The sequence below is a fragment of the Heptranchias perlo genome, chromosome 21, assembly GCF_035084215.1.
Source record: "Heptranchias perlo isolate sHepPer1 chromosome 21, sHepPer1.hap1, whole genome shotgun sequence".
In the NCBI taxonomy this organism is placed as follows: domain Eukaryota; kingdom Metazoa; phylum Chordata; class Chondrichthyes; order Hexanchiformes; family Hexanchidae; genus Heptranchias; species Heptranchias perlo.
In genome coordinates this window covers 42,769,323-42,795,936 of record NC_090345.1, presented here as the reverse complement: position 1 = coordinate 42,795,936, position 26,614 = coordinate 42,769,323, and the positions used below count along the sequence as shown (strand labels likewise).

At 41.3% G+C, this 26,614-nt stretch overlaps 1 protein-coding gene across 1 annotated transcript; it reads right to left on the bottom strand.

Moving 5' to 3' along the window:
* Positions 1 to 862: 862 nt before the first annotated feature.
* tfam (transcription factor A, mitochondrial) lies at positions 863 to 23,974 on the bottom strand. The gene is made up of 7 exons (XM_068002583.1): positions 23,820 to 23,974; positions 20,212 to 20,345; positions 17,749 to 17,819; positions 17,378 to 17,527; positions 12,234 to 12,329; positions 10,268 to 10,324; positions 863 to 1,615 (listed from the first exon to the last, which is right to left on the bottom strand). The coding sequence occupies exons 1-7, from the start codon at positions 23,897 to 23,899 to the stop codon at positions 1,358 to 1,360; spliced, it is 846 nt and encodes a 281-aa protein (XP_067858684.1). The 5' UTR covers positions 23,900 to 23,974; the 3' UTR covers positions 863 to 1,357.
* Between the last annotated feature and the right edge of the window lie 2,640 nt (positions 23,975 to 26,614).

Sequence of the window (26,614 nt, the reverse complement as noted above, 5' to 3'; positions counted from 1 at the left end):
ACTTTCTCTAGCTGAACATTGGGAAAACCAAAGCCATTTTATTTGGCACTTGCCAAAAACTCTGCACCTTTGTTTCTGACTTGATCCTGCTCCCTTGCTGCTCACCAAGAATGGGCAACTTTGGTGTCCTGTTCACTTGAAGCTGAGCTTCAAACCCCATATTCTATCCATCACAGTATTGCCCATCTTGCCACTGAACCTTATCTGCACTTTCGTTACTTCAAGACTAGAATTCTTGAACAGACCTGAGCTTTCCCTATACAATTCCAACTGATCCAAATCTCTGCTGCTCACATCCCGAGTCCCGCTTGTCCATCACCTCTATTCTTACCGACCTCCACTTGTCCCATGTCTTCCCTCCACTGGCCCCACCTCGACCTTCACAAGCGCTTCCAGTTCTATGTCCCAGCCCACGGACTTTGGCCTCACGTTGACCCCCCCGCCCCCCCAACTCTGCTGCTCACATTCTGTTGTGCAGTATTCACGCCAACTTTCACTTGTTCTATGTCTCCCAACATACCATGGCCTCCCCTCCATTGGCCTCTTCTCTACCTTCACAAGTACTTCCAAGTTCTATGTCCCAGCCCACGGACTTTGGCCTCACCTCCACCACACCCACCCTCCCCAACCAACCATTTCTTAATTGACAGCAAAACTTTTAACCATCTTGGCCCTATCCTCTGGAACTCCAAATCTCTTCACCTTGCGACTGCTCTCCTCACCTTCAAAAGTCTCCTCATTCTGCCTGTGTTTTTGGCTAACTCTGCCATGAATGCTTTGTCCATTTCCCGCCTTCATGAATTGCCTTGGGATGTTTCATTACATTGAAGGCTATACAAATACAAATTGTGTTAATGCTATATGCGAATTTGAGTTTTTATTTACATAACATAATTGGAGAAAATCCTTCAGCTGACAGTTTTTGCTGCATTGATTCAGTTTACAAAAATAAAAGGTGGTAAAATGTACACTACAGATCCTGCCCACAGTAGAGTTCTTCAACTCAAGAATCTGTGGATCACAGAACTAGATTTGGTTAACAGTTCAGTCATCACTTGTGTATTTACGGACTAGTAAATGTCATCACTTCTACTGTGGACAACAGGCTCTTCATTCATGCCCAACTCTGACTGCAGATACTATTCCCTTCCATCAAATAACTAGAATATTACGTCTGGTACATCTACTGCCACAAACTGTCTTTCTGTAATCGGCAAGTGGAAAAATTCAAAGATCCAATGAAACATTTTAGGGACATACTCCATGTAGATTCCTGAAATATTAGGAATGAGAAGTCAGTGTTCAACATTGGTTACCAGTATGGTCAATAAAAAGAATAGATCACTGAAGAACAGCCTTATTCTTCAGCTTTCTTCATGCTCTTGACTGCCTTGGTTGTGCTTGAAGTTGCGGGTGGCTTCGAGGTTTTAGTGGTAGAGACCACTTTCAGGATGGTTTTATTTGGCTTTGCTTTTGTCCGCAGTAACCTTTGAACTCTTCTCCTCTGTTTCACACGAATAACATCTTCGTGTCCTGTCTCAACCATTTGCTCCTCCCAGGACTTGATTTCATTCTGGTAGCGGATTTTGTCATCCTCAGCCAGCTGCGTGTACAACTAGAAAAGTAAAAGTTGGCGTGAGATATTCAAGCGATTTGGAAGAAAAACAATATTTCTGTTGGTGAAGAGGGAGGAGGTTCGTGTGGAGCATAAATACCGGCACAGACCAGTTGGGCCGAATGGCATGTTGCTGTGCTGTACATTCCATGTAAGTCAGAACTGCAGAAACAGAACCGCTGTTTTTTCTGATTTGTCTTTCAGAGATTGTTTAATTCTCTTAAACATGAGACTATTAAGGTCCTTATATTGAAACAAACCAAGGTTTCACCCAACGGTTTCCACACCTCTTCTCCCTTCCACTCCGACTCAGGTGCTGGGGTGGGGAAAGAGAAGTAATCTTCACCCGTAAACACACTATATAGTTCACAGTTTTCACTATCCCTTCTAATTCTTCTACAACCAGTGGAAAACAATTTTAACTTGGCTCAGGTGGTTGTGGGGTCAAGGCTCATAGTAGGTTTTGAACTCAGTCCAGGCTAGCGGGCCAGTGCAAGGCTGAGGGTGTGTATCATTGAGCAGCTACTTTTGTTTGGACTAGAAGTTAAACTGGAGTCCCATCCTGTGGTTCATTTAGTTGGGCTTGAAAGATCTCATGGCACTATTCAAAGAAGGGACCAGAGTTCTCTCGGTGTCCTGGCCAACATTCCTCCCTCAACCTACACCACCAGTGGCTGTTCATCTCCTTGCTTTTGTGGAGTATTTCCAGTGCAGAATGGCTGCTGTGTTTGCCTATGTAAGAGTCATTTCAAAGGTAATCCATTGTGTGAAATGCTTTGAGATGTTTTGACATGACAAGGCATTATATAACGCAAGCAATTCAATAGTTTACACCAGTTTTACACAACAAAATATATACAAATTATATTAATCATATATTAGGTATTCATGTTAAAGTTTGACAAAAAAAGGTTTTAAATCGGTGAAAACTTATGCATAACTGCAAATAGTTTGAATGGGACAAGGAAACTGCATAAAAGCCAACCAAATTTTATGCATTGAACTGAAATACTCAGAATATATACCCAGACCCTTCAGCTCAGTTAAACCATCAGAGGACCCACTAGGAAATCTGCCAATCAGAATAAAAGGGAATATTATTTCTGCTGCAATTTAATGCATTTATCAGCAAATAAACAGAAACAAATCAGTCCCAAAGCATTTGATAGGATTCAGTTTCCAGCAGAGAAATGTACCAACTTTTCCAGACAGCTAAAATTATCTTTGACAGGGTTATTCCTGGGATGGTTTAGATTTATGTCCTAAAATTGTTCTATGAATAACTTAGCCAGGTTTGCCCAGAGTCTTAACTGACTGAATTCAAGGGCTGTGCGACACAGGGTTCTCACTTACTAGTCACCCTGAAAGGAGTTAAAATGGATTACCTGAAGAAATGGATGAACTACAATCGAACAAAGAATATCCTGGGCACCAAATCAGGTATCTTGGATAAATGACAACCACCTGATCGTACCAATGGGCTTGTCTTGTCCACTGTCCCTATTCACACAAGTGTAGAGTTCTCTCCTGGGTGTGGGAGTTCCAATTGGAGCCAGCCAATATAAACAAGGCACTGCCTTTTCCAAAACCGAGAATGCAGCTACCAGTCTCAGTATAAATGCAGCCTTTGGGCTCACACAGTTGCCAACAGCTCTCAAGTGATTACATAAAGACAAGAATATGACCTTTCCTGACCTGAAGAAAGCCCATTGATGACTTGAGGTAAACTCCAGTGAACAAGCAACAGCATTTGGTTTGTCATAGGGACATGATTGGGTCATTCAGCCCAGTGAGCTTGTGCCACCATTCAGGTTAGCCATGGCAGTTCAATTGTTTGAATTTCAATTCCCTGCCTTTTCTCCATATTCCTTGCCTCCCAAGTACCTATCTCCCTTTAAATACCTAATTGGTTTTGCATCTATAGCCTTCAGGAGCAGCACATTCCACATGCTAACAACTCTTTGTGCAAATTTCTTCCTAGATTTACTTTTAAGCAGCTTGGTTTGAATTCTAAAATTATATTCCCTTGTCCACATCTACTCTGTCAATGTCTTTCATTATTTTAAACACCTCTATCAGGTCACCCTTTCACCTCTTCATCGCTAGGGACCATAACCCCAGTTTACCCAGTCACTCAACAAAACTCAGTCCCTTCATCCCACTTAGCATCCTGGTGAATTGTTGCTGGACTTTCTTCAAAGTTAGAAGATCCTTCCTAAGTTGAACACAATGAAGTCTGAAGCATTTTACTAGCCTTGATTGTTTTTTCTCTTGCAGAGAGCTGGCATGGACTCGACGGGCCAAATGGCTTCCTTCCATGCTGTAACCACTCTATGATTCTAATTACAGATCTAATACATTGCAAAGTATTTCTTGCAATGGGCAAAGCAGCATCGCCAACAGTGTTGCGTAGCATACCTTAAATTACAAGGTGAGCCCTCTCTCAACTTTCTTTGTGTTCACAGAAGATTGCAATTTCCACAGCAAACCCACAATACCTATAAGCTAAGACTGAATTATAAGCAAGTGGTAAACAGGAGTAGTGTGCCTCAGGGTTAATGATATACCCTTGTAATGGGGTAATGTACGAGAAGTTATATGGGATGGCCACTTTACATTCCTAATTTTTTTCAGAGGCAGAAAAATAGCATGTTGTCAGACCATATAATTCAGGCTAAAATTACAAATGAGATTTATTACATTAAATAAATTGCACAGAAGCAAAATAAATCAGATAAACAGTAATACAGTACTTCACTTAGTGATACTTTAAACTGTTTTCAAAATCAAAAGAAACAAGTATTTGAATTCTTGGCATCTTTTAACACAGTGATTTAATGATTATGTGGAGTACATCTGTCTCCATGGAGTTATCACACCGTGGAAGATAAACAGTTATACTGAAAGAATCAAGCATCCTCGGCCTGCTGTCCAGATACACTCTCCCCTTCCTGTGAAGTGGAAGCCAACTTTTTTGAAAGATAGACCTGGCTCTGTCTCAACAGGCAGGTAACCTTCTATGATATTAAAAATCTTACATCTGCATACACTTTCTACCTTAAAAACCTTACTTTCGGTTATCACTTTTCAACATTTCTCACTATAAATTCCTATGTTCATGTTTAAAATTGAAAATACTGTCATTAAACCCTCCCACCACTAGTGGCATCATAGTGCCTGTTTTGTATCCCTCAACTCATCAGCCTGTACTGCAGAAAAACTCCTATGCTCCAACCAATTCTACTTCTCTGCTTCCCAAATTGTCATAACTTTTGCCAATTAACTAATAATAATATAAAATCAAAGTGTTATATAACGAGGAAAGAATGTATGCCTTAAAATGGGGACTGAAAAACACCCAATTATCCCCTTCCCTCTAATCCCACTTCACCTGAAAATTACACTGACTCCGTTTGCAACACCATGGGAAACGGACTAATATTAATTATTATTTCTATCACCCAAGTAAATGAAGATATCAATATTACTATCTGAAATAACACTTAGGAGGTGAAACCTGAAACAAAAGCCCCAATTTGAACCTAACCCGACCAGCAGGAATGGAGTGTACAGGTCGGATGCCCATTTTACTCTCTATTGAAATGAACGGAGAGTAAAATCAGACGGAGAGCAAAATGGGTCGTCAGACCTGAACAAACCACATTCTCACCGGGCAGGAAGGGTTAAAATTGGGGCTAAAGCCTTTTGGAATTTGCATCTGGGGTGACACCCCCTTAATAGCTGTGGCAATTTCTAGGAACATAGGAACAGCAATGGGCCATTCTGCCCCTCAAGCCAGTTCCGCCATTCATGGCTGATCTGTATCCTATCGCCATTTACCCCACCTTGGCTCCATATCCCTTAATACCCTTATGGGGAATGAGGTGAGTCAAGTGGAGCAAGTGTCAGTAAGGGAACAGTGATCATGGTATCATAAGGTTTAGATTTGTTATGGAAAAGGACAAGGAGCAATCTAGAGTAAAAATACCTAATTGGAAGGAGGCCAATTTCAGTGGGTTGAGAACAGATCTGGCCCGGGTAAATTGGAATCAAAGATTGGCAGGTAAAACTGTAATTGAACAATGAGCGGCCTTTAAAGAGGAGATGGTTCGGATATAGTCTGGGCACATTCCCACAAGGGGGAAAGGTAGGGCAACCAAAGCCAGAGCTCCTTGGATGACAAAAGAGATAGAGAGTAAGATGAAGCAGAAAAAGGGGGATGTATGACTGATGTCAGATTGATAATACAAGTGAGAACCAGGCTGAATATAGAAAGTTCAGAGGGGAAGTGATAAAGGAAATAAGCTGGGCAAAGAGAGAGTATGAGAATAGACTGGCGGCCAACATAAAAGGGAATCCAAAAGTCTTCTATAGGTATACAAATAGTAAATAGGTAGTAAGAGGAGGGGTTGGCCAATTAGGGACCAAAAAGGAGGCCTACTCATGGAAGCAGGGGGCGTGGCCGAGGCACTAAATGAGTACTTTGCACCTGTTTTTACCAAGGAAGAAGATGCTGCCAAAGTCACAGTAAAAGGAGGTAGTTGAGATACTGGATGGGCTAAAAATTGATAAAGAGGAGGTACTGGAATGGCTGGCTGTACTTAAAGTAGGTAAGTCACCAGGTCCGGATGGGATGCATCCTAGGTTGCTGAGGGAAGTAAGGGTGGAAATTGTGGAGGTACTGGCCATAATCTTCTAATCATCCTTAAATACGGGGCGGTAGTGCCAGAGGACTGGAGAATTGCATACATTATACTCTTGTTCAGGAAAGGGTGTAAGGATAAACCCAGCGACTACAGGCCGGTCAGTTTAACCTCAGTGGTGGAAACAATAATCCAGGACAAAATTAACAGTCACTTGTTCAAGTGTGGAATTAAGGAAAGTCAGTACGGATATGTCAAAAGTAAATCATGTTTAACTAACCTGATGGAGTTTTTTGATGAGGTAACAGAGAGGGTTGATGAGGGCAATGCAGTTGATGTGATGTATATGGACTTCCAAAAGATGTTTGATAAATGACCACATAATAGGCTTGTCAGCAAAGTTGAAGCCAATGGAATAAAAGGGGCAGTGGTAACATGGATATGAAATTGGCTAAGTGACAGGAAACAGAGAGTAGTGGTGAACGGTTGTTTTTCGGACTGGAGGAAGGTATACAGTGGTGTTCCCCAGGGGTCGGTACTGGGACCACTGCTTTTCTTGATATATATTCATGACTTGGACTTGGGTGTATACAGGGTACAATTTCAAAATTTGCAGATGACACAAAACTTGGAAGTGTAGTAAACGGTGAGGAGGATAGACTTCAAGAGGATAAAGAAAGGCTGGTGGAATGGGCAGACAGGCGATAGATGAAATTTAACACAGAAGTGCGAAGTGCTATGTTTTGGTAGGAAGAACGAGGAGAGGCACAATAAACTAAAGGGCACAATTCTAAAGAGGGTGCAGGAACAGAGAGACCTGGGGGTATATGTGCACAAATCATTGAAGATGGCAGGGCAAGTTGAGAAAGCGGTTAAAAAACACACAGGATCCTGGGCTTTATAAATAGATTTGGAGATGCCGGTGATGGACTGGGGTTGACAATTGTAAACAATTTTACAACACCAAGTTATAGTCCAACAAATTTATTTTAAATTCCACAAGCTTTCGGAGGCTTCCTCCTTCGTCAGGTGAACGGTGTGGAAAGCCTCCGAAAGCTTGTGGAATTTAAAATAAATTTGTTGGACTATAACTTGGTGTTGTAAAATTGTTTACAATTTATAAATAGAGGCATAGAGTTCAAAAGCAAGGAGGTTAAGATGAACCTTTATAAAACACTAGTTCAGCCACAACTCGAGTATTGTGTCCAATTCTGGACACCACACTTTAGGAAGGATGTGACGCCTTAAAGAGGATGCAGAAAAGATTTGCTTGAATGGTTCCAGGGTTGAAGGACTTCAGTTACGTGGATAGGCTGGCGAAGCTGGGGTTGTGGCTCTTGTAGCCACAGTATTTATGTGGCTGGTCCAGTTGAGTTTCTGGTCAATGGTGACCCCCAGAACATTGATGGTGGGAGATTCGGCGATGGTAATGCCGTTGAATGTCAAGGGGAGGTGGTTAGGCTCTCTCTTGTTGGAGATGGTCATTGCCTGGCACTCGTCTGGCACGAATGTTACTTGCCACTTATCAGCCCAAGCCTGGATGTTGTCCAGGTCTTGCTGCATGCGGGCACGGACTGCTTCATTATCTGAGGGGTTGTGAATGGAATTGAACACTGTGCAATCATCAGCGAACATCCCCATTTCTGACCTTATGATGAAGGGAAGCATCTGAAGATGGTTGGGCCTAGGGACACTGCCCTGAGGAACTCCTGCAGCAATGTCCTGGGGCTGAGATGATTGGCTTCCAACAACCACTATCATCTTCCTTTGTGCAAGAGTAGGCCATTTAGCCCCTCGAGCCTGTTCCGCCATTCAATGAGATCATGGCCTAATTCCATGTGACCCAACTCCATATACCCACACCCCTTAATACCTTTGGTTAACAATAATCTATCAATCTCAAATTTAAAATTAACAATTGAGCTAGCGTCAACTGCCGTTTGCAGAAGAGGCAACCACAACTTATTAAGATATATTCATGCTCTCAAAACAAAAGCACTTGTCACAGAATGATCTTGCAGCAGTAGTTTGTTGCTGAATTTTCTACTTCTTCCAGAACAATCAGAAGCACATCATTTTCTGAAAAAAGCCACTGGGAAACCACGACCTAAACAATATCTCTCATCTTACCTGCACATCACAAACAAGTGCACCACTTTTAAAGGGGGAAGGAGGAGGTGGGATGGAGGGGGGGGGTTCAGGTCGGCCATCACGAAATGCTGAATGCAAAATCTTTTGTCGCAACAATTTGGCTATCAGGAGCTTCATTACATTTGGGGCTTTTGAGTAACTGAACGGTGAACCAAAGAATCCAGGAAAGCCAGGTCAACCCATCGGCTCAGCTTGTAAGGTCTACATTCTCAACGTTGATTCAGACTCATCCAATGATGTGACATCCTCCATTTCAATTTGTAACCCTGCAGGTTACAAATTGAGCCTGAGCTGAATGTCAAGTCACGGTGGAATTACCTAGAGCCCCAGTTATGATTATTGGTGAAATTTTCTTGCAACTCAAACATTTTATCCGTAATACCTAATGCAGAGCAGCAAGAAAATTCCCTCTGAAGGTCTCCTGTTGGTGTTTGAGACAGACATTTCCTATGACTACAATATTTTACACAATTGAAAACTCCTGGTTCAAAGTTAGATTTTGGTGCAAGGTAGAATGTTTCATCAGCATAATATTTTAACAGGACTTTATGGGCAGCTGGATTCATTAAATGCTTCCACTTGATACATCTTTCTTCAAATTGGGCCTGAAAGGCAATGGTGCTGCCAGGTTTTATTCTTTTCAACATTTTTGAGGAAGCAGAGTTTTACAAAGGAATTTCATAAAGTTTCAACAGGTCGGTAACTTCTCCATCGCCACAAACAGACAAGACTTGTTGGACAGGGCCACCTAGGCCTAGATATTGCTGGCACTGCTCTCAATGCACTGCTGGTTGGTAAGTGGAAGCCAACTGTGCAGATCATGTGTCAGTTCTGCTTCTCTCTGTCCACTCCCCTTTTGTACTCCCTCCAAAAAGGCAAAAAACTTGTCTTCCATAAAGCTGTCAACTTAATGGCCTGACCAATAAATGATCCAAACTCAGAATGACAGACAACTCTAGGACGTTTTCCATGTATCAGATCAATGGCCCACCTTCTTGAGTTGCATGCAACCTTTAATATAGACAGCAATAATTAATTGAACTGATGCTCCATGTTTTGCACAAGGCAAAATCGGTCACAGTTCATTCGAATCCACCACCAGTACAGTTCACAGACTGCAGGTTTTTGACTATCACAATGCATCAGCTTTGAGCACTCAATAAACACTTTCGTCATCACAGAAGGTAACCCTGGTGCCCGTGAGGAGCTGTTTAATGGACACTATAGATTTTTCTTGACTTCTGAAGTACTACAACCAAAAACACTCCTGGACCTCAATTGTCTCTGAAATGGGTGTTAAATACTTCTCCCCCGACACACTATTGTGGGGTAATTTTCAACTTTGTTGGGCTCAGAATGGGGAAGTCGAGCACGTCCCATTTCAGACGCTCTCCTTCAGCCTCCAGAGCACCCCCTACTGCACCAGTGAGACATTTTATTCCCTTTTCCAACACCAATCATCCTTACACTCATCTGAATGACTGTCAAAGCGTGATAAATCAGGAACAGTTTTGTGCTGTAGGCCCATGGCTACTAGGAACTGGACAGAAACTGCCAAAACTCATTCCACACAGAGCCCTTAAAGACAGAGGAGATTTTGATCCCATTGGTCGGGGCTGGATTTGGGCCCAGGTTCCAGATGTGAAAGGCCAGTGTCAGCCCAGTGTGCCACACCGTTCCTTTTCACTACTTAATAAAGAGAGGGTGAAAAAAAAACAAAACAGGAAGGATAATATAGAGCAAAAAATGATGGGAAATCTAGAGTAGAAACACCGAATAAGTTAAGATGATAGAAGCATTACATAACCACCATATTTATGCAATAATTTAATTTGAAACGCAAGCAAGTCACTCCTACCTGTTTCTGTGAGCCGGACAGCTGATGCCACTCATCCTGCAGGTTTTTCAGTTTTGCCTAAAAATACAAACCTTTTAGGATTTTATCAGAACATAGGAACATTTTCCTGATTTGTATTCAGGACAAACAAAATAAGACAGGACACAACTAACACACACAGCATTGGATAGCAGCTCCGATTAAATAATGCAGATTTGTTTTAAGGAGAAAAGGCCCACCTTGGAAATCCAAATGTACTCTGACTATCCTTTTAAAATGTCACTGGGAATCATTTATAAACTACCCATCACACTAAATCCAACAATTCATGTCTGGATCCAACTTCCCCCACTGAAAGAAAAAAAATCTTCTCCATCAGACTTTTGAAGAGTTATTTGTTAGAACTGCCTTACGACTAACACAAAACAGTGCGTGGAAAAGATGACCTTTCCTGAAAGCAGGTAGGCGCTATTTCCCTCCTGCACGATGGTCATGGGTTTACTGGCCCACCTGGAACTCCTACCAGGTAAGCTTCTATTCCTCACTTTGTGGTTTATTGGTCCTGCCTCTTATTTTCAAGAAGGGGTGGTCTGGGACAGCACAACACATTGATGTTCCAATGTGCTGCACCAGACTGACCAGACAAATATTCTTTCTTTTCAATCATCTACCTTCCTCTCCTGAAGACTCTTAGTCTGACACGAGCCTTGCTGGCGTACGGTTCTACAGCTGCCAGCAGCCTTTCTGCACCAAGCTCAAGTGGCCGTTTTTCGTGTGCGAGTCTAGACTGTTAGTATCAGCAGGCTCTTCGCCCGTAGACGGCCTCACAGCTAATCCCAATCCTATCCTCACCAGCCGTCCAAGTGTGCACACTTTCTGCCAGTTCAGTGGGCAGCAATCAGGAGCAGGGACCGTGGCCCTTTCTAGCCCAAAGGCATGGAGGCCAATTGTAGAACTTCAAAGGCTGCCCCTGGCTGAGATCACCTATGGCCAGTAAAGACTGAGCATCAAGCAGGGATATTGCAACAGAATGCTGCACTCAGCCGTGACAGTCCATTTGAAATGTCACTTAAGTCCTAAGTTTTCAAACTGGAGATTGCACACAGTCTATAGATTCACCCTTTTCCTGTATATTTTTGTACCACGCTATTTCTGCTACTGCACCCTATTGGAAAAGCTTTCTGTAATGATACCACTGCTTCCACCTGAGTTGCGGGCACTGACTTGGAAATTAGGACATGGAGTCCTCAATATTTGCAAACAAAGTTTGAAAACAATCAATTTTGAAGTGTATATGTGTGCATTTATTTTTTTTTAAAACTCACTTGGAAAATATTGCTTCTTGAATAATGTTGGATTAAATGATATTATGCACACTTGGAATTAGCTGCACTGAATTATAAGGACCTTCCCATCAACTCCAATTCTAAATGAGTCTCTCCCCACTCATAGCATTCCCCAGTGCTGACATCCTTTGCCTTAGTAAAGGCAAAAGAAATGGCATAACAATCAGTTTCATATATCTTACCTAGTTTAACTTCAAAGAAGCTTGATCTAAAATGGAATTTAAATACATTTCTGTATCGTCCCCTCACATTCCAACACTCAAACAGCACTGAATGGTATCACTTTCACTTCTAAATCTTTTTTCCACAAACTCTTAAGACTACATTCCTCATTATGTACTGTTTTTCTTAAGATCACGGATGTACATTAAGCTCACACTTTCACAGTTACTTACGGGGCCATATCATAATTGTTACAAGTGAGAAGAAAACAATTTATTGATTGCTATGCCTTTTTAAAATATATGCAAAATTAAAACAGAGGCGCTAAGACGAAGAAAGGATCAACAGACTGAAAACTGCACTGTATTTTTAATCCTGATATTTATGGGAGGGGGGATTGTAACCTGTAACAGTAGTGTTTTAATTAATTATTTGTGGAGCAGTATTATACATCATAATTATTGTTTTGTCATTTTTACCTGCGAAGTTGCACCTTTGGCTTCATCAAAGTGTTCGGCCATGAAGATATTGAAAGCTGTCCGGGGTCGTTTAGGCTTCCCTAACATAGTAAGCTTCTGCAGGCAACAAAAGTCAGTTAAAAGTGAGTTACGGCTCTTTAACTCCGTCTTTTAAACAGTTTTATGGCTGGGCTTTATTATTTCAACAAAAAGTTCACTGTTCAAGGGGCTGACTGGAATCGTGACATTCCTTCATACAGATCAAAACAGGTCATAATTTCTTCTCTATGTTGGCAAGTGCCCAACTGAGAGCACACAAGTAGCATGTGATGTAGCCTTTAGTGAGAACACAGAGATGTGAAGCATGCATCTCAATTGCTGCACCATATACAAGGGAGTCTGGCTGCACTTCTGCATGTGGCCAGCTTTCCCCTCAAATGCACTTGAAGCATCGAACAAAACTTCCAGATTAAGTTTCCAGTCAGTATGAAACTTGACGTACAAGTATACTCAAGTTGCTCGTTTGTTTACTTTCCAAACAGCAGCTCTGTGCTTAAGGGTAATTAGGAGCAAATCCACAATAGGACAAACTTTTAATCTCTTATCCCCACCCCCATTTCCTTCTCCGCCACTTGCAGGCCTTCAGGTGCCCTTCCCACCCGCCCATCGTCGCATCAACACTGCCCCCTCCCACTCTTCTCCGAATACAGGCAAACACAGACAGGTTACGTTTTAACTTATACTACAATTTCTACTTCCAATGACATTTAAATAGAGTACGGGGATAAGGGAAGGAGCAGAGGAGAATGATAAGTGGCTGGATGGGCGCAACAATATATTAGTGAGGTATATGCCCAGAGCACAATATTGGGGGGGTGGGGGGAATGGGATTCAAGATGGGCAACGGCAGACATTAGGGGGTCACACATGATAAGAATGCAAGAAATAGGAGCAGGAGTAGGCCATACGGCCCCTCGAGCCTGCTCCGCCAATCTTCAACCTCAACTCTACTTTCCCACCCAATCCCCATATCCCTTGATTCCCCGAGAATCCAAAAATCTCTCTCTCTCAGCCTTGCATATATTCAATGACTGGGCATCCACAGCCCTCTGGGGTAGAGAATTCCAAAGATTCACGACCCCCTGAGTGAGGAAATTCCTCCTCATCTCAGTCTTGAATGGACGACCCCTTATCCTGCGACTATGGCCCCTACTTCTAGACTCCAGCCAGGGGAAACAACCTCTCAGCATCGACCCTGTCAAGCCCCCTCATAATCTTATATGTTTCAATGAGATCACCTCTCATTCTTCTAAACTCCAGAGAGTACAGGCCCATTCTACTCAACCTCTCATAGGACAACCCTCTCATCCCAGGAATTAATCTAGTGAACCTTCGTTGCACTGCCTCCAAGGCAAGTATATCCTTCCTTAGATAAGGAGACCAAAACTGTACACAATACTCCAGGTGAGGTTTCACCAAAGCCCTGTACAATTGTAGTAAGACTTCCTTACTCTTATACTCCAACCCCCTTGCAATAAAGGGCAACATGCCATTTGCTTTGCTAATTGCCTGCTGCAACTGCACACTAACCTTTTGTGTTTCGTGTACGAGGACATCCAAGTCTCTCTGAACACCAACATTTAATAGTTTCCCACCATTTATAAAATATTTTGTTTTTCTATTCTTCCTACCAAGGTGAATAACCTCACATTTCCCCACATTGTACTCCATCTCCCCACTCAATTAATCTGTCTATATCCCATTGCAGACTGTGTCCTCCTCACAGCTTGCTTTCCCACCTAGCTTTGTATCATCAGCAAACTTGGATACATTACACTCGGTCCCTTCATCTAAGTCATTAATATAGATTGTAAATAGCTGAGGCCCAAGCACCGATCCTTGCGGCACCCCACTAAGTTACAGCCTGCCAACCTGAGAATGACCCGTTTATCCCTACTCTGTTTTCTGTCCATCAATCAATCCTCTAGCCATGCTAATATATTACCCCCAACCCCATGAGCCCTTATCTTGTATAACAACCTTTTGTGTGGCATCTTATCGAATGCCTTTTGAAAATCCAAATATACTACATCCACTGGTTCCCCTTTATCTATCCTCAAAAAACTAATAGATTTGTCAAACATGATTTCCCTTTCATAAAACCATGTTGACTCTGCCTAATCATATGATGATGTACTAAATGCCCTGTTACTACTTCCTTAATAATGGATTCCAGCATTTTCCCGATGACTGATGTCAGGCTAACTGGCCTGTAGTCCCCTGTTTTCTCTCTCCCTCCCTTCTTGAATAGAGGGGTTACATTTGCTACCTTCCAGTCCACTGGGACCGCTCCAGAATCTAGGGAATTTTGGAAGATCCTAACCAATGCATCCACTATCTCTGCAGCCACCTCTTTTAGAACCCTAGGATGTAGGCCATCAGGTCCAGGGGATTTGTTGGCTTTTAGTCCCATTAGTTTGCCTAGTACTTTTTCTCTAGTGATATTAATTGTTTTAAGTTCCTCACCCTCATTTACCCCTTGGTTCCCCACTATTTTGGTATGCTTTTTGTGTCTTCTACTGTGAAGACAGATACAAAATATTTGTTTAACGCATCTGCCATTTCCTGGTTCCCCATTATAATTTCTCCAGTCTCAGCCTCTAAGGGAACCAATGTTTACTTTTGCTACTCTCTTCCTTTTTAAATACTTGTAGAAACTCTTACAATCCGTTTTTATATTTCTTGCTAGTTTACTTTCATATTTTATTTTCTCCCTTTTTATCAATTTTTTGGTTGTCCTTTGTTGGTTTCTAAAACTTTCCCAATCCCCAGGCTTATTACTCTCCTTGGCAACTTTATAGGCCTCGTCTTTCAATCTAATACTCTCCTTAACTTCTTTAGCCACGGGTGGATCACTCTTCCCATGGAGTTTTTATTTCTCAATGGAATGTGTATTTGTTGAGAATATCAAAATATTTGCCATTGCTTTTCAACTGTCAAACCCTTTAACTTAATTTCCCAATCTACCTTTGACAACTCGCCCCTCATACCTACGTAATTGGCTTTATTTAAGCTTAAGACTCTAGTTTCTGACTTAAGTTCGTTACTTTCAAACTCAATGTGAAATTCTATCACGTTATAATCACTCTTCCCCGGAGGTTCTTTTACTGTGAGATTACTAATTAACCCTGTCTCATTACACAATACAAGATCTAAAATAGCCTGTTCGGTTCCATGATGTATTGCTCTAGGAAACCGTCTTGAATACATTCTGTGAACTTGTCTTCCAAACTACCTTTGCCAATTTGATTTGCCCAGCATATATGTAGATTAAAGTCCCTCATGACGACTGCATTTCCTTTGTTACAAGTGATACAACAGCATAAAAGGGGCAATAGAGGAAGACAATCATTTTAATGAAGTGAGCATCAGGATGTTACATATTGAGCTAGAGCAAGACGTGAGGGCATTAAGGGGTCAGAGGGGTATGTTAGATGTTGGAGGAGCAGAGACAGGTGTTACGAAGCAGAAAGCAGAGGACAATATTATGAGACAAAAAGAGTGTTGCTACGGGGTCACAGGCCCACAGTCGAGGCCACAGACTATTAGGCGAACAGAAGGGAAGGTGGGGATATTGGGTGGCAGACCAGGACATTGGAGGGCAAGGTTAATATTAGGAGGGGAAAAAGTAATAGGGGTCATGATAAACAGCAATATGGGGAAGTTATCCCAGAGAATGAATGGGAGGCAGATAGTCAGGACCCAGCGGAGGGGGAACTTACGTAGTGCGTGCAAGCAGAGCAGAATGTTACAGGGCAGAGAGGAACATTGGACAGTAGAATGCAATCAGCATCAAGGTGATATTACAGGATGAAAATAAACAGCGGTAAGGGCCAACAATTGGGAATGAAGCTGACGGGAATGGTGAAAGGAAAGGGACACGATAGGGAAAAACACAAGATCGACACTGAAGCCACAACAAGGAGCACGGAGGGAAACAATACAAAGCATACGTCAGGGAAAATGGGGCTCGGAAATTAAACAACTTATATCTACGCTGTTGTCCACATTTAGCAAGAACATATTTTCTTGGGCTATAACAATGCCTGTAATCTAGCCTATTCACAAGGAAGAGATTTTCTCCCCCGTCAGGCTTCTTTCTCTCAGAGCACACAGTCAAAACTGTCAAACCTAACGCCCAATAATGGGCATTGAGTAGATATCAGTCAAGATTGGGACTCAAACTACTCTCTTTAATTGACAACTCAGTGCTCCAGCACGGCAACTACAGGCTTTTCCATAACATTTACTTTCAACAAAACCACCTATTAAAATAGGCGATACATGCAACCAATGCACTGTACTAGTAATTCAAATAACACAGGTTCTAAAAGATAGTTATTCAACACCTATATTTTTGGCAATGAATAGAACATCTTACAGTACAGGGCTCAACCACCATAGTTCTGTGACTAACAACACACTTTCACATTTTATTGCTTGAAGTGGTTTATACATAATTAACACAAGATTTTGTAAAGAGCAAATTGCTCAGTATACTAATTGGAAAAATGTCAGATAGCATTTTAAACTAAATACTGCACTTGTCAACATAACTGGACCGATGATTATTTTGTGCAGCAAAACAGATTTTAAAGACAAGTTCTGGTACATTGTTACCAATGTGAAATGGCGATTCTGAAGAAACTACTGAAGATCCATTAACACGAACAGCCGTCTGTAAGATATGGCACCACAATATTTCCTATCCAAATTTCAAATTTTTTTTCAACACAAAACAGCACAACTACTTTGCTGAAAAATATGCTATCCCACAGTATTTTATGGTCCATCAGTATACAATGCTGATTTAGTACTCCCTAAGAGTGTTTTATGGTCTTATCAGCATACATTGCAGATTTAGTATGTCCCCCGAGCATTTTATGGTCTCAGTGCACATTGCTGATTTAATGTCCCCCCTAACACCGAGTGTATTATGGCCTGTCAGGATACAGTACTCCCCTGAGTATTTTAAGGCCTATCACGATACAATTCTGATTTGTACTCCCCAGAGTATTTTAAGGCCTATCACGATACAATTCTGATTTAGTACTACGCAGAGTATTTTATGGCCCACTAGGATACATTGTTGATTTAGTACTTACTCGTTTTTGCCTCATTGTTCTCCGTTTGGCCAGTTTTTGTCTCCTCTCTTCCTTCAAACCGGCCAATTGAGCTGGAGTGAGTTTAGCTTTGAAGGCTGCCAGTTCCTCTTTATATTTTAATTTACCATCATTTGCTGCAATTTCATATGGCTGGAAGGAAGACGGTTACATTCTCAGTTATTCTAAAATACTTCCAGGTAAGCAAATACAGACAGCCTTTTTGATAATGAACTAAACAGCAGCATTGAGTGAGAGAGCACCTTTTTTTTTTAAACAACGATTACAAATTTCAGAAATTTGTTGGTTTTCGGCCATTTCACAAGATCCAGTTCTTGCCCATAACCCCCGAACAGCAAAAGGAAAGCACTTACTTGTTTCTGATCTGCCGTTAATTGTCTCCATGCCTGAGCAATCCACTTTGTTTTTTCTACCATCTTTAGATCTGGAAAGAGATAATGTCCATTATAACAAGGTCAAAAAAAATGACTTCATGGTATTGGCTAATAATCAGTAGGTAATGTAAAAGTACAATGGCCTGGAGTTTCCTCTGTGGGTGCAACCTGGAACTTAGACCTGGAAATGTGCCCAATTTGCCGATGTCAAATTACGCCCAAGTATCCTCTCAATCTCACTGGAGTATGTTTGAACTTAAAATGGGCGTAAATCAGTGTAGACAATCGGAGCCCAAGGAAAGCGTCGAACCCACAATGTTTTTTTCTTCTTTAAATTTAAGTTTCAACTCATTCAACCATCATTCATGCACATCAGGCACAGCATGTTCAGGAACCTGCAATCGGAGAAGCTTTCCAATTTTTAACATGACTTGTACTCATGCCATAAAAATCCATTCAAAGAAACAGAAAACACAGAGCCGGTCGCAGTTAGGATAAATTTGAAGGAAAAAAAACGATCAAAAAGTTGCAATTAATAGACCAAAAAAATGACTTACTTTCCTGCTGCGCCTCGAAAATCTAGTCACATTGTTAACTCGTATGAGAGTTTGTGGGCGTGGTCAGCTTTATGGGCGGAGATTCATTCGGACTGACGTAAAAGATCGAGGTGATTTGGACGTATTGTAGTTAGGCACATAACACAGTTACGCCCAAAATTTCGCGATCCTATAAGCCACGGAATTGGTTTGCGCCCCGGTTACCCGTCTCTCTGGGCGCAAATGCGGAGGAAACTGCAGGCCATAATGTTACTTATTTTAATTAGGGCTGTAGGTTTCAGCTGAAAATTCTTAAATGCAGACTTCCACTGACTGCGCTGATGTCACTAAAATGTCAAAATGCGTTTCTTAGACCTGGTTACAACAATGCAAAAAAAAAGTGAGGAGTGGGTTCTTAGCCATCTGCATGCGAAAAAGCATTGAGAAACTTTTGCTCAGGAGGGGGAGATGTTGAGTTGATATATACTATAAATATCCATTGCAATTCACAAGTGCCTGGACCAGTAAGTGAATTGCAGTCATAATAGAGCTGGATTATCAGCAGTTAGTAAAATGCAGGTATCGTTTTCAACTTATCAATTCCTATACTGAAAAATGCCATGTATCTGATGGTTCATGGTGTCAGCTGTGGCTCAGTTAGTAGCACTCATGTCTCTGAGTCAGAAGGTTATTGGTTCAAGTCCCACTCCAGAGACTTGAGCACATAATCGATGCTGGCACTCCCATGAAGTACTGAGGGAATGTTGCACTGTTGGAGGTGCCGTCTTTCAGATGAGACGTTAAACCGAGGCCTGGTCTACCCTGGATGTAACAGATCTCATGGCACTATTCGAAGAAGAGCAGGAGAATTCTCCCAGTGTCCTGACCAATATTTATCCCTCAACCAACATCACTAAAATATATTATCTGGTCATTATCATATTTCTATTTGTGGGACCTTTCTGTGCGCAAATTGGCTGCTACGTTTCCAACATTACAACAGTGACTACACTTCAAAAGTACTTCATTGGCTGTAAAGTACTTTGGGACATCCTGAGGCCGTGAAAGGCACTATATAAATGCAAGTCTTTCTTTTCTTTCTGATTCAATTTATCTGTTTCAGTGATAAAAAGCATTTAGATGTGTAAATGTTGTCGGTAGGTTTCACTGAATCTCTGCAAAATTTACCAGAATTATATACATAATTACACTAATCTTGCTTTACTCCAGAAATACTCAACAAACAAAACTCCAATTCACATCATCCTGGTTTACTGGTGTATATTCCCTCCTGATGTCGTGATCCATTTAAATTTTACCAGATCAGAATGGAACGAAAGCTGCCTGTTTTATTGTGGCCAATCTGCATCTCTCACATCAAGATTAACGAATCACAAAATAACCATAGGCAACTCACAAGTTACTGAATGGCCCCAGCTGTTGTATTGATGGAGATTCAGTGCAACACCAATACACAGAAACAATTATAATTAACAGAATGACAGGAAAGACGTGCATTTCTATAGCGTCTTTCACAACCTCAGGATGCCCCGGAGTGCTTTACAGCCAATGAAGTATTTTTGAAGTGTAGTTACTGTTGTAATGTAGGAAACACGGCAGCAAGGTCTCACAAATATCAGTGAGATAAATTACCAGATCATCAGTTTTTTTTATAAAAGTGATGTTGTTTGAGCGATAAATATTGGTCAGGACACGATGGTTGAAATAAAAATGGAGAGATACAACCAAGTCTTCACACTTTTCAATGCTGGTTGAAAGAAGATTCACAGCCAGAACATTGGGAAAAAATTCTTCTGCCAATAAAACAGTTAGACATATGGTCTCAAGCCTGAGGTATGTCATATCCTTTATTACTAAAATGGTTCCCATTTAGAATTTTTTTTACCTGAACTCTGTTTAAATAAAACACGTTGCTGTTCCACCACGTAGTGCAGATAAGCATTCAGTGGTCGCTTCGGAGGGGTGAAGGGAGACTTATCCAATGACAATCTTCTTACTGCTGAGCACACACTGCTGCAACTGTATCAGATAAAGAAACATTGCTGTTACAATTCTCTATTAAATGGCAATACAAAACTAACAAGATGGAAAAAGTGTACTTCCATTCAACACCGGTTAGAAATCTTCTGTTAGTCGTAACTACAATATGGACCATTCACAAAAGAAGTTTTAGTGGCTACATAATACAATGGGATGCAAAGAAAATCAGTGCATTGAGCAAAACCTAAAACCATGAGAGAGAAAGGAAGTTATAAGTGATTTGTAAAGCCTTTGTCAGGAGAGAAGGGACACAATGATTGAGGCAGGGTAAATAACTCAGTGAGCTAAATATGTCTCTCATGAGTAAATGGGACAAAGATATTTGTCTAATCCTAGCTTGGTATCAGCTTGGGTACGGTAGTGTAGTGGTTATGTTATTGGACCAGTAATCCAGAGACCTGGACTAATAATATAAAACTTGAATTCAAATCCCACCATAAATTCAGTTTTAAAGATCTGGAAATTTTTTAAAAAGCTGGTATCAGTAAAAGTGACCATAAAGCTGTCTGATTGTCATAAAATGCCAACTGGTTCACTAATGTCCTTTAGGGAAGGAAACCTGTTGCCCTTGCCCAGTCTGGCCTATATGTGACTCCAGTCCCACACCAACGTGGTTGGCTCTTACCTGCCCTCCAAAGTGGCTGAACGACCCACAGTTGCATCAAACTGCTACATCAGGGTAACTAGGTATGGCCGTTAACTGTCAGCCGAGAATAGATACTTTAAAAATAATCGGCTCACCATACATAAGCAGTTAAAAACCAGCTGCTCTCACAGAAACTGCGTCCCAGACTAAATCAATACAAATGCTGCAATGATTATTCATCTGTTTCCAGGTGATTTGCTTGAGGAAGTAACCAAACCACACAATTCAAACATGCTGTGTCACTGATTCAGATAGGTGTTTGGTTGGCAGTTTCTTTTTGAATTTTGAGAGACAGCTATTCAAATTCCACAAAGCCTTGGCAACTGTTTCAGGGATAGTTAATTAGCCTGGAGTCTGATTTGGAGTTTGTGAAGCTACATGAATAGAATCTGTCACACAGATCAGCTAAATGGGCACTTCTGTAGTTGATGGGAATATAAACAAACAGCTATGTAAATATATAAAAGTTAATTATAAAATATAGTTTGACAGTGTTTGCAAACCATTTACTTTTTCTTGCATGAGGAGTTAGCACAGTCTAGCATCTACTGTAAATATATATTAATTACTGTTATTTATTTGATAACTTTGGTTGGCAATTAAAGCCCAACTAAAAAATAAAATCTAGTGTTGAGATGGTCTGCTGCTTACCAAAGTCTCAAGGAGGATCCTGTGGAGGCACTGGATAGAACCAGTAATCAAAGCAAATCTAAAGAAAGGTTTTCGATTCATTATTCTAGGCATGCTATCAGAATGTACCTTGATATTGGAGCAAGTGTGAACACTCAAGCACATAAGGACCAAGGGCTCATTTATGAGAATGGTCAGACAAAAATATATTCAGGGCAAAAACACTCAAAAACATAACAGTTATAACCTTCAATCTGTCAAGCACATTGTTCATAAGACTGGCATTTTCTAACAAGACTTGCATGGATATAGCACCTTTCACATCCTCAGGAAGTCCAAAAGTGTTTCACAGCCAATTAATTACTTTTAAAGTGCAGTTACTGTTGTTTTGCTGGCAAACACGGCAGCCAATTTGTACGCAGTAAGGTCCCACAAACAGCAATGAAATGAATGACCAGTAAATCTATTTTTGGTGCTGTTCATTGAGGCATAAATGTTGGTTAGGACAGTGGGAGAAATCCCCCCGCTCTTCTTTGAACAAAGCCATGAGATCTTTCACATCCACTGAAAAACGGCACCTTTGACAATGCAGCACTCCTTCACACTGCACTAAAATATCAGCCTAGATTATGTGCTCAAGTCCTAGAGTAGGGCTTCAAGCCACGACCTTCTGACTCAAAAGCAAGAGCGCAATTAATAAATCTCCCCAAAGTATTTTGATTGTGAGAATATCTGTGACCTGTCAAGAGGTTACAGTAACATTAATCCCATGTAGGGGGAAGTGCAGTGTTGACCAATCAATCTGGTGCGAAGCAGGTTTATTTTAAGGCCTAGTGGAATTGGAACACAGTGACATGGCAACAAAACTCTTCATTTAAAAAAGCTGAATGTATTGTTGGGGTTTTGAGTAGCAGGAATGGAGTAGGACACCTTCATACCAATTTTTTGAGGCAAGAAACTCCCTCCTTATAAAAGATGCATTTCCCATGGCATTAATCACAGACCAAAAAAAATTATAACTCTCGTCCTGTAATTGTTTCTCTGCTTTTTTCCCCCACTCACCAGTTTTTTCTGTGTCCTCTCTGTCTTTCTGGTTGTAGTTTACTCTTTCTATATGGCTCTCATGCAATTTTGATGTCTGGATCTGTTCATTTGCATCTTACTCTTTTTCTCTTTCTGCTAGTCTCTCGTTGTTTTCAGTATCAAGACCACCCTATACAAAGTCACCAACAATATTCCTCCTTGAACTATCTATGCCCAACTAATCCATCCTCCTCTCTGATCTAATTTGATAATTTAGGGATATATATAACAGTGTATTCCAAAATGACCAAAACAAAGAACTTGCATCTATGTAGCAACTTATTATTAACTAAGTAATTCCCAAAGCACATCACAGCCAGTGGGTTACCTTTGAAATATAATCACTGTTGTTATGTAGGTAAACACAGCAGCCAATTTGAACACTGCCAAGTCCCACAAACAACAAATGCATGAACCACCAGATAATCTGGAGGTTTTTTCAGGTGGTGTTGGTTAAGGGATCAATGTTAACTGGGAGAGGAAAATTGCTGGCTCTCATTCGAAAAAAGTGCCTTAGAACTTTTACATCCAAATGAACCGGCAGACAGGGCCGCGGTTTAACATATCGAAATGATGCTGAGAAGCACCAAAGGTGGTTATTTTTTTTTGGTGGTGGGGGGGGGGGGTTGCAAAGAGGGTTATTAATTTTTTGGGGGGGGGGGGCGAAGAGGGCTATATTTTTCGGAAGGGGGTGGATGGTTATGTTTTTTTTTGGGGGGGGGGGGGAAGGGGAGAGACGATATTTCAGAGTAAACAGAAAATGTTGGACATTCAGAGCGGGCTAGACATTTGTGAAGAGAAAGGATAGGTTAAGGGTTCGGGTGTAGACCATCAGACCCATCCCCCTGTTTCTCACCAGCTTCATTAGTAGGAAGTTACAACAGCACCAGAGACGAGAATGTAACAGATTCTGCTTCTTGTTACAATGTTGTTGCAATGAATGGAACCCGAGCCCAGACGGAGCGCGCGGCGGGTCCAGGGACAATGGCCTCGAGCCCCGGGCCCAGCGCTCGCCGATGTTTCTTGCATTAGGCGCGCGGGAGCTGCAAGCGGCTATCATCCCGCCCCCGCCGCCGCCCGTTTACCGCACTCACCTCGCAGCCCACGGCCAGCTCAGCAGCCCTCCTAACCTTCTACCGAGCAAACCAACACTCAGAGACACGACGGTCACCATTCCGCTACCGGGTGTCACTTCAGTTCCTGCAGCCCGAGCGCTTGTTTACCCTGCCGAGGGATTATGGGACGAGGTCACAGTTTGCACCAGCACATTCACTGAGTGAAAGGCAGGTAGTGGGAGTTACCAGATTATACAGGCTGAGAGGCAAATTTTAAAAAATACATGTATATTATTTTGTATAACTACACTGGCGAATTTGAGAGCTTTATCCTACAATAGCCTAACCTACAATGTATCTGCCACTTCCTGTTCATGATGCCCTCTTCAAGTATGATCTGGCATCATGATTTCTTTGAAAATTGCAATGTTTTAGATTACCTCGTGCTATTATTAATTATTCTCTTTGGCTCTGTATAGTTATCTAATCTAATTTTATTTGATTGGCTTTTAAGCATTTGTAAAGCAGAATGATAATGAAAGAGGTATGCTTTGTTGATTTTACAGGAAAGAAAAAAGGTGTGGAATTTAAATGCTGAAAGTCAAAACTCAAAAGTATTTATAGAATACACCTATTTTTAATTACTAGTGCATCTTCACTAGTATTGCTCACAGTACATGAAAGGATATGTTGTTTTGTAACAACAGGTGCATAATGGTAGGGAATTGTTTGAGTTTTGATAGCTAATAGGTGTAAAAAATACCTTTTCTTGAGAAAAGCTGTCTAGCTAAAGTAGAACTGTGTTTAACATCACCTATCCCTTTAAAGCCACAAAGTTGAACTGAACCAGAGCAGTAACCTGACCAACCTGCTTAATATGAAAGTATAGGAAAGAATATGAAATAAACTAGCAAGAAATATAAAAGTGGATTGTAAGAGCTTCTACAAGTATGTAAAAAGGAAGAGAGTAGCAAAAGTAAATGTTGGTCCCTTAGAGGCTGAGACAGGAGAAATTATAATGGGAAATCAGGAAATGGCAGAGATGTTAATCAAATATTTTGTATCTTGTCTTCACAGTAGAAGACACAAAAAGCACAATGGAAATAGTGGGGAACCAAGGGTCTAATGAGAGTGAGGACTTTGGGAGTGCTGCACTGTCTGAGGTGCCGTCTTTCAGATGAGACATAAAGTCGAGGCCCCGTCCGCCCTCTCAGGTGGACGTAAAAGATCCCCTGGCACGATTTGAAGAAGAGCAAGGGATTTCATCCAGTGTCCTGGCCGATATTTATCCTTCAACCAGCATCACTAAATTATCTGGTCATTATCTCATTGCTATTTGTGGGACCTTACTGTGTGCAAAATGGCTGCCGCGTTTCCTACATTATAGCAGTGACTGCACTTCAAAAGTACTTAATTGGCTGTAAAGCACTTTGGGACATTCTGAGGTAATGAAAGGCACTATATAAATGCAGGTTCTTTCTTTATGTTGCCCATTTTCTATCTTGCAGTTTGTAGTTCGTTTCATACATTAACTCCCTCTCTGATTGCTGTATTTGTTGGTTCTCCCCCACTTTCGTCCTTCCATTTGTCGCTCTTTTTCCAACCTTATGAAAATGCCTGTTCATCTCTTAGCCTTCAGTTCTGAAGAAGGGTATAAGCCTGAAGCATCATAACCCATCTTGTCTCTTTACAGATGCTGATTGACCTGTTGTGTATTTCCAACATTTGCAGTTTTTCCTTTTTATTGATCAGTAATGTTATTCATTGGGGCAGCAGTGAGAATCAGTAAACATTACAACCTTGTTTTTGATTCTCAGAACCTTTCTCTCATTCAGTTAAAAAGAGTATTGCTGTAAAATTCATCAAGGTCAAAAACAAATAATGGCTAATATATTCACCCTATGGAGATCTCTATGCTGTATATCAGTGAAGTGTGCCCCAGCCATATTTTACATTTTAAAAACAAATAGTGACAGAAAATCAAACCATTTTATTGCATTGTATTATGGATATAAATGACATTTAATAGCAACAAATTGTATACCACAAACAACAACAAATTATGAATTGTCTGATATAAACGGGAAGACGATTTAGTACCTAAATTGGGCCCAATCCCTAAGTGTTATCAGAGTTGGAGGCTGTGGAGATATAATACTTGGGGTTTAGGGGAGAGCTGTTTGGGTCAGTGACAGACTTTTGGTGAACGGACAATAAGGAAAGAGCTTTCGAAAGACTGTCAGGGTTGGGGAAAACCAAGGAGAGCTGAGGAGCACCTTTTGGCAAGAGAGTGTCTCTCAACCAGGCAGCAGCTGCAAGTGAAGTGGGCAATGCTCAATCAGGTTATTAATGTACCCATCCATTGAGGAACCCATCAATTGGTAATAGAGGTGGATGAGTCAGCATGAGCTGATTTAGCCTGGGCAGCGAGGGGATGTGGCCTGGGCAGAAATAGTTCCTGGCAGGAGCTGAATAGAATGGCTTTCTGTATTCCCAATGTTCAATTGGCAACATTTCTGGCTCACTGACAATGTGATGTTGGGTTAGCAGTCTGACAACACAGCGCTGGTCTTAGAGTCAAGGATGGTTGTGGAGAAGTAGAGCGGGGTGTCATCAGCTTACATGTAGAGACTGACTCTGAGGAGTGGTATGGAATGCTGAGATTTAGCTGCATTTGTTGCATAAACAGAGGTGTGTAATTTGTAAGATACAGTGTTTAGTAACTATTATTTTGTAAATCATGTTATAGACACAGCTAAATAGCAAGAGTATACTGTAAAAATAGTACTAAGTGGTGTGTTGGATAACAGCTGAAGGCATCCAAATGACTGGGG